The 12,102-nt window shown below is 33.6% G+C and overlaps 4 protein-coding genes across 4 annotated transcripts in view; 2 read left to right on the forward strand and 2 right to left on the reverse strand.

Annotated features, from left to right (window-relative positions):
• Positions 1-12,102, reverse strand: part of LOC127832060 (uncharacterized) — a 194,152-nt gene that overhangs the window by 137,795 nt on the left and 44,255 nt on the right. The window lies entirely within an intron of this gene.
• LOC127832059 (triosephosphate isomerase-like) overlaps positions 1-12,102 on the forward strand; it is a 199,547-nt gene that overhangs the window by 127,597 nt on the left and 59,848 nt on the right. The gene's annotated exons all lie outside the window — the stretch shown is intronic.
• Positions 2,717-5,526, forward strand: LOC127832057 (uncharacterized protein KIAA1958-like). Its single transcript, XM_052357206.1, has 2 exons — positions 2,717-3,845; positions 4,223-5,526. Exons 1-2 carry the CDS (start codon positions 2,977-2,979, stop codon positions 4,557-4,559), a joined length of 1,206 nt encoding a protein of 401 aa, XP_052213166.1. The 5' UTR covers positions 2,717-2,976; the 3' UTR covers positions 4,560-5,526.
• LOC127832062 (uncharacterized) lies at positions 6,822-11,370 on the reverse strand. Its single transcript, XM_052357217.1, has 5 exons — positions 11,206-11,370; positions 10,139-10,314; positions 9,470-9,667; positions 7,978-8,085; positions 6,822-7,193 (listed from the first exon to the last, which is right to left on the reverse strand). The coding sequence occupies exons 1-5, from the start codon at positions 11,239-11,241 to the stop codon at positions 7,049-7,051; spliced, it is 663 nt and encodes a 220-aa protein (XP_052213177.1). The 5' UTR covers positions 11,242-11,370; the 3' UTR covers positions 6,822-7,048.

Below are 12,102 nucleotides of genomic sequence, written 5' to 3' on the forward strand. Positions count from 1 at the left end.
GCGATGTCTAGGAATAAAACATTGAAGACGAGCATTTTTATTCGTGTTAATGGTTCCTGGATTAATTATGAAAAAGTGCATATTCTATAAACTACTTACCTCGGATGGAACCGCCGAGACGAAGGATTTTGATCTACATTTAGATCTAGCTTATTCGTGTTTTTGTTTTTTAGAATGTGCGTGCCTATTTGGATGTGAAATTGTGTGTGTGGAACATACTGAGGGGTGTGTATTTTGGATCAGTAGTCCATTCGAATTGTTTTGCTTTTGGATGTTAGTAAATGTAAGGGTATTTTCTTTGATGAATACACTTTGTCTTTGTTATTTAATCAAAGAAAGTATATTCAGTAAGATTAACCCGTTTGCAACAAGTGTTTCAAAGCTTAATAGAATTATTACGGATTGTCTTGTGTTTGGGTATCGACTACAGGATGTGATGGCTAGATCTAGACGCCATCAAAATCTGCAGCGTCCATGAAATAATTAGGCGAGTTTAGTTTAATGTGGTAATTTATGTTTAGAACGACGCTGTGTGTTAAATCTACATGTAAATGTATGTTGACATCGACATCATTTTGTAAGGAGCAATCGCCGCCATATTTGATTCTGATCATTTTCTTTCGAAAATAAAATGAATTATGTTAAAGTAAAATCCTCTTTTCGCGGTCGTTCTGTGCTACAATTTGCTTGCTGCGTAAAATTTAATCGAGGCATATGGTGCTATCTTTTCTCGTTTAACTGTTTTTTGTGTGAAATTTTTTAAGACTATTTTGCGTACCAGAACAAATACATTCTATATCACTACGCATGGTTACATTCGTTAGATTTCAAGCGCTTTTAAGAATGAATTAAAATTATTGTTAAGGTTATTATATATATTAATGTTGCATTTCACGTTGAAAAATATCAATGGGATAAAAAGAATACTAGGACAAGCGTTAGCTAGAGAGAAGTTTATAATGCTCGGCTCAAAAACCGAAAGCGCTCGTCAAGGCTCGCGCTCCCGGTGTTCTAAGCCTCGCAACATAAACTTCTCTCTATTCAACGCTAACCTAGTATTCTCTATATCTCATGCGAGCGACATACAGCTATGGTTTTCAAAATAGGTCGTTCGTCCATCAGTTTGTACGCAAGTGAAAGAGTAAATAAACAAGATCTATACTTATATGCACACTACTTACATTTGAACCACGCTCTGCGAAAAGGGGGCTTAATGCATGTGCGTAAAGAGTCATCCCAGATTAGTATGTACAGTCCGCAAAGGCTAATCAGGGACTACACTTTCCGCATAAACTGTATTGTTGCATAGAAGAGACTGTCTTTAAAACAACGACATCATAAGCGGAAAAGGTCGTCCCTAATTAGTACACGCATAAACCCCCTTTTCACAGAGCACACCCCGTGTGTATGAACATCTTTAAGATTAAGATTTTTAGATTAATTGGCAACTGGAATTCATTACAGCTTTCTTTGTCTACTTTTGTCGTAGACTTTACAGCGTATTATTATGTCTTATGAAGATGGACTTTTCTATATGTGATTATCTAGAAAAAATAGAATGGACCAAGTCGGCGTGTCCTTTTATTTTACCGATTAAAACTTAAACCAGCATCTTTATTTATACAAGGTATTTCTAATATTTTTTAATTGTGGTCGAACAAATGCTAATTTTAATTGAACGCAATTTGTAAAGACCCGGCATTATTTCAAACATTGACGAACAAGTAAGCAGACATTTTGATTAAAATTAATTCCTACCCAAAATTGACGGTATATCTCGTACAATCTTTTTTCGCGCGAAAATGTTTTCATTGTATTGTATCACATTCTGTTCGTATGCTATGAATGAACGTGTCTGAATGCGATTGTCATGATGCAAATAATCTAAATAATATAGGCGCAATAGATTACTAAAGAGAACTTCCTTTATTGCAAAAACAAACGAACATATTATATCGTCCGACTCAAGCCATGCATGTAACATCAATATGTAAACAGCGAATTAGTCGCACTTTCATAAAATTGAAAATTTAAACAGGTCTTCACGTGAACGTTTTAATATTCATGTACATATATACGATCAATTACGGGATATAATGTAATTAATGGTTAAATATTGCTGCATATTGTAATGACTTGTTTATCACTCATAATTTTCATCACTTGTATAAGCTTGCTGGTTGTTACGCGAAGTTTCGCTATTCTGTTGTGTAGACAAACACCGACCTTACACATAACGTGCGTTTGCCTTTAAAGTTACACTATGCATGTATGACATGCAATTCTTAAAACTACAGAACTTTCCTACAGAAGCATCCATATTATCGTATATGTTCAACATTTCAGCGTTGTATGTGTTGTAACTAAACAGATAAAAACGGCTGTTACTGCCCGTTGTAACAGTTTTACCCAAATGAATTGATGTCTTAGTAAGCCGTGTAAAGCCCATGGGGAAAATACGAATCACGGCGTATGTTTTCCATCAAAATAATTGAGAAGGATAAATGGGGATATAACAAAGTACAATGGAGACGATTATATTGCAAATCTGAATTCCTTCTTTTCTTGACTGTTGTTTGCTAATTTGTATTCGAACTGAAATAATCATATTATTTTATAAAATAAATCATTCATTTCGCTGTTTGTTTTCAAAATTTGCATGTGATACACATGTAATCTCAGAGATCAATGATATGACAAATACTGATTTTTATTTTATGCTTTCCGGTGGTTTATAGAGAAATATCAGTGAAATAAAAGTGGTATTTCACTGTTTCAAACAGTGAAACATAACAGTGAAAAATATCGTTATTTTTCACTGTTTCAGTTAGATACTGGAACTACTTCCCCAATAACCCCATGGTGAGCCTCAATTGCAATTTTTATTCAAGGGAGACTAGTCTACTTGAACCTGAAACACACATTTACCTCCCTTAAACATAATTATTTCGTCTGCTGCTTAACTCTTTAACAACAATGGATGAATTGGAAAACAATGAAATAAATCTTCTTTTCTCAAATATCTTTGACTTTGATGACTTTTTTAATGAAATGAATGAACAAGATGATGACAGCGCTTCAAAATCACAAGAAATAACATCAGCAGCACCAACAGCAGGAGCAGCAACATCAGCCCCACATCCACTGGTAACAGCATCAACACAGGAAGAAAAAGAACAAAACCCAACATCAACACCAACAAGGAATTTCAGATCTGTAAGTGTGGATAGCTTTCTGCTTGAAAACGAAAATTTAAATACAAAAAAGAAAACCGACAATGACATCAGACTTTTCAAAACTTTCCTAAAAAGTCACAAAAATGAGGCAAGAAATATTGAAAATATACCTCCTCATGAATTGAACCCTCTGGTCTGCGAGTTTTTGTTGGGTGTGACTAAAAAAGATGGATCAGAGTATGAACCCACATCTTTGAGGGCATTTTTAAGCTCAATCGACAGGCATTTAAGGCACATGAACTACAAGCACTCTTTGATAAATGACCCTGAATTTGCCAAAGTGAGGGAAGTATTAAAAAGTAAACAAAAAGCTCTGAAAAAAGAAGGTTATGGAAATAAACCGCATCAAGCCCAGGCATTAACAAATGAACATATTGAAGCTATGTACGCAGCTAAAACTCTGGGAGAATCAAGCCCAAGAGCTCTATTACACTCACTGTGGCTTATATGTACAACCCATTTTGGGATGAGAACCGGCAAGGAAATTCACACCCTATGCTGGGGTGATGTCAGCCTTGGAATCGATTTTGAAACTGGTGAAGAATTCATCACCTTCGACACTGAGCGTCAGACAAAAACCCGTACTGGTGAAAATCCTAGGGATATAAGGTGATTTTCCTACTTTAATATATTTGTACACAAATCTGAATTGATAATTTTTTATTTATATAAAAACTGGTACTGTTTATAAAATATTTAAATGGAATTTTTCTTTAGTAAAAATAATACAAACATGGAGGATATGTGTTGGTTAAGGTAGAATATTGATTTTATTTCACGAGTGATCATAGAAATTATTATTTTTACGAGTGGCGAAGCCACAATTGAAAATATATATTTTCTATTATCACAAGTGAATTTATAGACCTTTTTTTACAATATAATTCTTATTTGTATTATTAATATACAGTAGACTTCACTTTTGTTGGAATAGTATTTAATTTAAACAAAACATTTAATGCAACACACATTTTAACTATTCATAGGAAAGTCAAGCCACGGGCATATGCAGTTCCCGAACAACCTGACAGAGATCCGGTGCATCTCTACAAGCTATATGCCGACAAACGCCCTGTTGACATGATGACAGAAGACAGCCCCTTCTTCTTAACTCCTGGCAACAAGACACAGCAATGCTGGTTCAGGAAGTCTGCCATGGGAATAAACAAGCTATACAGCATAATGACCGAGATGAAAACAGATGCTGGTATTCAAGAGCCAAGAATCACCCCATACAGGTCAAAACCCCATATTATATACACTACTTTCATAACAAGACTAAAATATATAATAAAAATCACTTACCTCCCATTTATTAAGTAGGTGTTGTTTGTCCAATTTACATGCTACAACACTCAAAATTTTAATTCATAAAATCTCCTGTACTCGACTAGTACTATTCCTCTACTTTCCGGTTCCATTACATCCAGTACTTGACAGACCACCATGTATTTATTGAAGTGTTTCAAGAGCACACAAAACAATTACAACTTATATCTTATGTAATATGTCATGTGTACCGTTGAATATCGATTTTATTTTTACCATAGAAATAAACTTTTTTCAGTGCAAGAAAGCACTTGATTCAGAAGCTGAATGACGAGAATGTTCCTGCTCATCAAATAATACAGATTTCAGGGCACAGAAATATTTACAGCTTAAATAATTACAGCAGTTTGAACAAGGAACAGTCAAAAAATATTTCAAAAATACTTTCTCATTCAAACCAGTCAGTTGAAAAGCACAACCGCACAGCCACTGCCACTGCGTCAGCCACACCTGCATCAAGTGATTTTCCGATGGCCCGAGGATTTTTTGTCAACTCACATTTCCAGGGCAATGTAACATTTAATTTTCACAACTCTGAATCTTACATGGGCCTTTCCCAGACACAGAACGTAGTCAATCACCAGAGGCAATCTCCATCCCGTACACCGGCGGTAACCGCAGATTCCCCTGTACAGCGACACTACAAGCGAATCCGTCTTATTGCAGAGAGTGACAGTGATTGATATCGAAACCATTTAGCACAAAAACACTGTTGAAATATGTTTGCGTTCCTAGTTTAATCCAGTTATGTGTTATTAATCCAGCAAGTCGTAAAAGTGTTGTTCAACATGGCGAGCACTTTCGTAACTTTGAGATCAGTTGAATACACAAATTACTACGCCAGTATATGCAACACTATTAATTTCATAATAATTTAAATTAAACTATTGTTTGTAATAATATTGAATGTATAAAGTATGAAAAAGATATATGTTGAATAAAACATTGATTTTAATAGTAATACACTTTTTACAGATGTGAACTATTTTCTTGTGTAGTAAGTTCTTTGTGCGTTCTAAAAATTGAGGCACCCCACGGGGAAACTTAATGAGGCAAATTCGGAAAATTAACAAAACTACAAAAATAAGCATAAAATAAAAAGAAAATTTGTTGGTTTCGGTAGCATATCGAATTTAATTCACTCGTGATCATAGAAAAAAATATTTTCACTCGTGGCTACGCCACTCGTGAAAATATAAATTTCTATGATCACTCGTGAATTAAATTCGATATGCTACCGAAAACAACAAATATCCTCTATATATCATTTACATATCTTTTTTAAATTGACCATGCATCTAAAAGCATTAATCTGATAAATATGTTTGTTACACTCTTCGTGGTTGTGTCTCACGTTACCGACGGGATAAAAATATTTACAATGTGAATACCGTTAAAACTTGATGGTAACGACTAACGACACTAAGTACACTAAAATAATGTTCATGCATGCATTTGTTGGGTCCCTTGCTTGATTTTAGCAAGTATGTTTTAATTATATGTCATCATGGCTTCACTTGATTGAGATCATTTAAGACAAGCGTTCTGTTTGTGATGAGTTAAATTTTCGCTTAGCTCTCAAACCTTTTTGACCCGAAATCTTTTGCCCTGACCTTATGATGTGGTCATGCCCGTCTAAATCATTTTATGTTAATTGTCAGTGTTGGGTTATAAAAGTAATAAATTCAAACGCGAATTTCTCTCACGATAGAGTTTATTGAGCTTCTTTGTTTGCTCTATTTTATGGTAAATCCGTTTCATGTGTGGATGAACAATGTATCCTCGTTCATCTTTAACGCACTTATGCTTAGTGGACTCTCCCATCCTTCTTAATTGGATCAATTTATTTCCAAAATAAGGGATGTCTAGTATATCAATATCTATACTTAGAATATGTCTTAAAGATTTTTTTAAAGCAATCAGCGCAGACACTGATGAGATGCCGCATCATGCGCTGTTTGCCAAGGCCTTTTGTCTAGACGCTTGACATAAATTGGTTAAATGTTGTCATATATCATTCTTCAAAGGCTATAGTCGGTAGAGCTGTTTTCTTGCCATGACGATGAAACATGTTTACGATGTTTCTTATGAACTTTTATTGAAAACGTCGGGCTATTAAACGTTGCCAAACAAGCGTATAAACCAAGCATGTGCTTATAAGCATATGGAGTGAAAAGTATTTTCGATTTAAAAGATGTCCATACAAATACAATTCTTTCTTATCACAAAGGATACATAAAGACTTAATATCAATAATAAAAAGTACTTAAAATTTAATTCAAATCTGTATTCTAAATCTTATAATGTTAAACTTTAATTGGACTTCAACCAGACTACTTCATAGATGTCTTTGTTTTTAACATACTCTTTGTACAAATACATTTACATAAACATACTAAATGTATTTAGCAACTAAATTAGATGGCAAGTCAGAACTGGAAATCTAACATAAAGCCGGGAGACACAAACCGCTGCTTCTGTTTTTAACTCAATGCCTTGCAAGAACAATAAGATTGTATTTGAAAATTGTTAAAGCCCACGCTCATTGTCACGTAGTTGTAGGCATACAACGCCATTAGGTGGGTGTCCTGCAAACAGTTCGCGCACTCATTGGATGCTGGATAATCCCTGAAAATGAAATATACAAACATTTATATAAAGTCTATTCTATGTTGTTGTTTTTATTTTAAATTAAGATTTATTTCCAATCGTCCGATCGCATATCATAATTAGGAGACCCGTTTTAGTGTACTAAACAGGATCGTAAAAAAATGCCTCATTTTAAAATTTGATTTAAATAAATGTACATTTATTTGTTTTCAGAAGGCTAAGGGTTTGGAAATCCTATTTGTGAGGATTCGATTGTTACCAAACGTTTTGTAAGTACAAATATTATATTCATGTATTTCCATATATGTTCTATGCATTAAACTCATATACATGTATTGAGAAATTGTATTAAAGAACTGTGTTAACTAAAACATAATTAGTATAGATTCTAAAATAAAGGCCAATTAAAGACGTATTGTTAAATAGAAAGGATGGTGTAAAATGTATAATAAAATCTTTAAAAGTTATACTTGGTGACGTTTTGTAACAAAACTAATTGTGTACACTTCTGAAACACTTTGTCATAACAATTGCAAATATGGTGCGCTTACATCTTAAATCGAAAGGCAGGAATCGTATTATAAATGGGGCCATTCACGTTAAATTGTAGTTATTGTATGACGGCAGTAGGCACACTATAATTATACGAACGAAATCCACACTGAATATTTTCCTTCAAATACTGAACACAGAGTAGTTTATATATTCAGAATATTCATTTAACTAAATGACCACATTGAAATAGTTCATTTCATGTGCAATGCAAATGCAAATTAGGTAAAAAACGTATTTAATGTCTTACCCGCATGTACCAATCGTGAAAAGCTGTAGCGTATAACACTGCTGTCCTTGCAAATTATATAAAATGCGGTAACTGCTGTAATTTGTGTATGGAACGATGGACTTGAACCTGGAAGAAAGCAAACGAGCATCTACTGTACAATTGCATCAACACAGAGAACCGCCAGTGACACGAGCAATACAACATTGTAGTACTGATTGCAAACAAAATGTGGGCAAGTTGTGTTCAATCAATTTTTTTTAAATAAATGGCTGTAAAATTCGACACATTTACCACGGCATAGAATTCCAATTAAAAATGAATTAAATGTGGAATGTCAAGGAATATCTAGGGACATAAACACGTTTTATTATCTCGTCGTTGCACTTTTAATGGACGTGAATTCTATATTACCAGAAGAGTGCTCATTGCTGCCTTTATTTACAGACCAGCGAAAAGCATTGTATATTATCAATTTGCGAAACGAGAGGAAAAACTTTTGTTTACATTTGCCCACATTCAAAGGTTATTCAAACATTTGTCCACATTCAAAGGTTATTCAAACATCAAATATACCCCCTTTGAATGCAGCAAATTAACGTCTTTGACCAATGGTCTATGTAATTCAGAACACAACATAGTGCCCAATTAACAATTATAAACAGTATGCACATTAGCCACAAGAGAATGTCAGGGCATAGATAATGGACAATTAGAATAACGCATCCTAAACTACTAAGGAATAAAAAAAATCCAGAAACATTATCATGAGAGAATTTTTTTTCGCTTATCTTTGATTTAAGACAAGCAACCGATAACCTTAACCATACAAGACAATACATCCGAAACATTTGGCATAAACGAATGATTGCAGCTATAGTCACCGTCTTTGAACGGTCATGGAAACAACGTGTGGAGGGGTGGGGCAGTGAAAGTATGAAAACCTAACACTTAGCCTATATTCAATAACCGAAAACAAGCAAATGCAAGCATATTCCAACACCTTTAAACCACTGTATGTGTTTGTAAATTAACAACATGTGGCCACACCGCAAGAAATAAATGGATTACAATACAAATATAAAGCGATTGCAACAGGAGTGAGGGTGCGCATTAGAACAGGGCAATTCAATTGAAGTTAAAACTTGTTAATGCGCGTAGTATCTTACACCTGTATACCAATCAAACAATATCATAGTTGTATGTATGTGTGGCATTAAGTATAAAAATTTGAATGTATAGTTTTAATCAAAAGTGTAACTTATCTTCAACGCCTTGAGGTAAGAAAAAAATGTCAACACGTGCTATTTTTAACGAGAGCAACATCTGTTCGATACTTGACGATAGGAAATGAGTACCCTTGCATGCAGAAAATATACATTCTGGGGCAGATAGGCGTTTCATCTTGGTCATACATATGTCACAGTAGATACAATTTAAACAGCATTGCCTACGATTACCTAAAGGGCGTAATTTTGTTTATTTTTACAAAACAGTTTGCGTAATAACTTACGTCTGACAACAATCATCCCCATCCCCTGGTATAGCTAACTTAGAGCATTCTGTCTCGATGGTGGGCCCGAGCGACGTAGTATTCTGTGCTTTGAGGTACGAACATGTATTGGACAACAGCGATGGTAGGCCCGTCTGTATTTGGTAATCCTCCACAGTTGGGAAAAGGCCGGGAAACCTTCGATTGAGGGCCTCAAAACTATGAAAGCAAATTAAAATGTTACCTCTAAAAAAATCAATAACAATTTAACTAGGCAACAATTTACGGGCATGTTAATTTAACATTTAAAACTATGTTTATAGTCAGGCATCTTTAAGTGTAACATTAGTATTATAAATTTGATTGGGTTATTTATAAAACAAGAAGTAATGTAATTGATCATTGCTGATAAGTGCAACCATAGTACAGTGCTAGTGTTGCCAAAATTAGCAATTTGTTATTTGAATATCAAAAAGGCCACACACATTTTTAAATAGCCACTCAAATATTTTAACATAAATAAAACAATTTTGTAAATACTTAGGCCATTAATGGAACAATACGTGTCCATTAAATGATAAACATATAATAAACAATTAATCAATTCTTATTTCTTAGCGCCCAAATAGTAATAAAAAATGTCAATAAATACGTTGAAATCTTTGTTAGAGACATAGACAGTTCATGTACCTGCTATAATAGCATATTCCGAATCGACAAATAAATACACCCTTGTCGGATATAACAACATTTTGTATCCGCCCTAGAGAGTCTAGCTGTTGCCGGACCTTTTGAAATCCAACCAGATCTGTGTCCGCCAATGTTAACAAAGTACAATGCATAAGTACAATCAGCAACGAAGCTTTCTGCAATAAAATAAGAAAACTATTATATTTAAGAACGGTATTGTCTTTTGATAAACGGATTAATTTGAAATTGTGATAAGACGGCATTATATGTTCAGAGGTTTTACTCCATATGTACTTAAATGTCATCCTACTAAATAGTACAAACTTGTCGTGTATTCCCCTTAACAATTATTTGACAGCCAGACAGACAGACGGGCAGTTTATTCAGACTTATACACAAGTACATCATCTTCATACTCAAATATACATATTATTTCTGTCACGAAATTAAGCATATTTACATCACACTACATAGCATAAAATGGTCATTTAAGCATACAAATATGAATAAACACATCAATAGTAATAATACGTAAATTCTATCGAAGCGGTAATGGAATTTTTAAACAGCATTATTTAGAATCGTATTTCCTAGAACAAAAGCTTCTTTCCTATATTTACATACATTTGAAAGTACTGATTTGTCAAATTATTATTGATGTACATACTTAAATGAGGTTGAAATCAATTTTATCACCACATCGATATAATGTATATACTATTTTATAAGAGGAAAGTGACACAATTCTGAACAATTTGACAACATACTTTATAATAACAAAGTCAAGCTTTCACCAATAAAACGTGGGTCAATGAATTGAAATGGTAAATACCAAATAGCGTCGATGATTTTAATTTTGGCGCCTACGCCTCACAAGGTTTTGTTCAAATAATATTAAAATCCCATTTAAATACGTCTCAATATATCCGCTCAAAGCAAAAAAAACTATTAATTATGTTCAACATATTATCATCAAATTTGTATAATGTTTAATGCAGTAACAAAACATCTGATAAAAAAAACAACAACAACAAAATAGAGATAATTAAAGTAGAAGTAAAACATACCACGCGATAATCCATATCAAATGCGCACAAACTCATTTTAATAAATCAAAATAATTGAAAATGTGTTTCACTACGACAACACTTAAATAGAGCACAGTTTATGTAGTAAGGAATTGTATATGTGCTAACAAGTCAAACTGGGTTTAAGTAGTCATGTCTCTATCATCCAAACTGTACGATGCACTTTAGGTAGAGGTTAATAATTGACTATCTATAAATAAACAAGTTTTGACGCAGATGTTTAAAGCAAATGCACTGACTGACCCGATAAAGTTACATTTGTGTTAAAAAGGGTTTCCCTCTAAAAAAAATAGAATGTTCGACAATCTCCCAGTACGTTTTAAGACGTCAGTGTGTAGTAAGGTGGATTGTTTTAACATTACCTTAATACTAAATGATTTGACAACTACTTTGTTTAATTTGGTCGGTTAAAATGTGCAAGAAAAAAAAACTTGCTAGTTTAAGCCATTGACATTCCTTTTAACAAAACTACTTATTCATGTTACTATGGTGGTATAGAAGAGACATTCACTCCTCTTCCTCTTTGGTCTATCTCGTTCCCGAGACATAATAACTCGATGGAACGACTTACTAAGTCGAGAGAAATAGATGGAAAAAAGAGAGAAGTACAAAACTACAAAAAGCGAAATATTTTCTTTTCTCGACTTTTATATTTTGTTTTCTCGACATTAACATTTTGCTTTTTCCACTTTTATATTTTAATCGAACAGATAATTAAAATATTAAAATATTTGGAGGAAAAACCTTTAAATAGCATTGTTCGAACAATTTGAAACAGAATATTGTTTGTTGTTCACTCCTCTTTTTTTCTCGTTTTTTCTCGTTCCCTCGACTAAGTAAGTCGTTCTAACGACAAGGCTAACTTCTTTTCTCCTC

The sequence above is a fragment of the Dreissena polymorpha genome, chromosome 5 (assembly GCF_020536995.1).
Source record: "Dreissena polymorpha isolate Duluth1 chromosome 5, UMN_Dpol_1.0, whole genome shotgun sequence".
In the NCBI taxonomy this organism is placed as follows: domain Eukaryota; kingdom Metazoa; phylum Mollusca; class Bivalvia; order Myida; family Dreissenidae; genus Dreissena; species Dreissena polymorpha.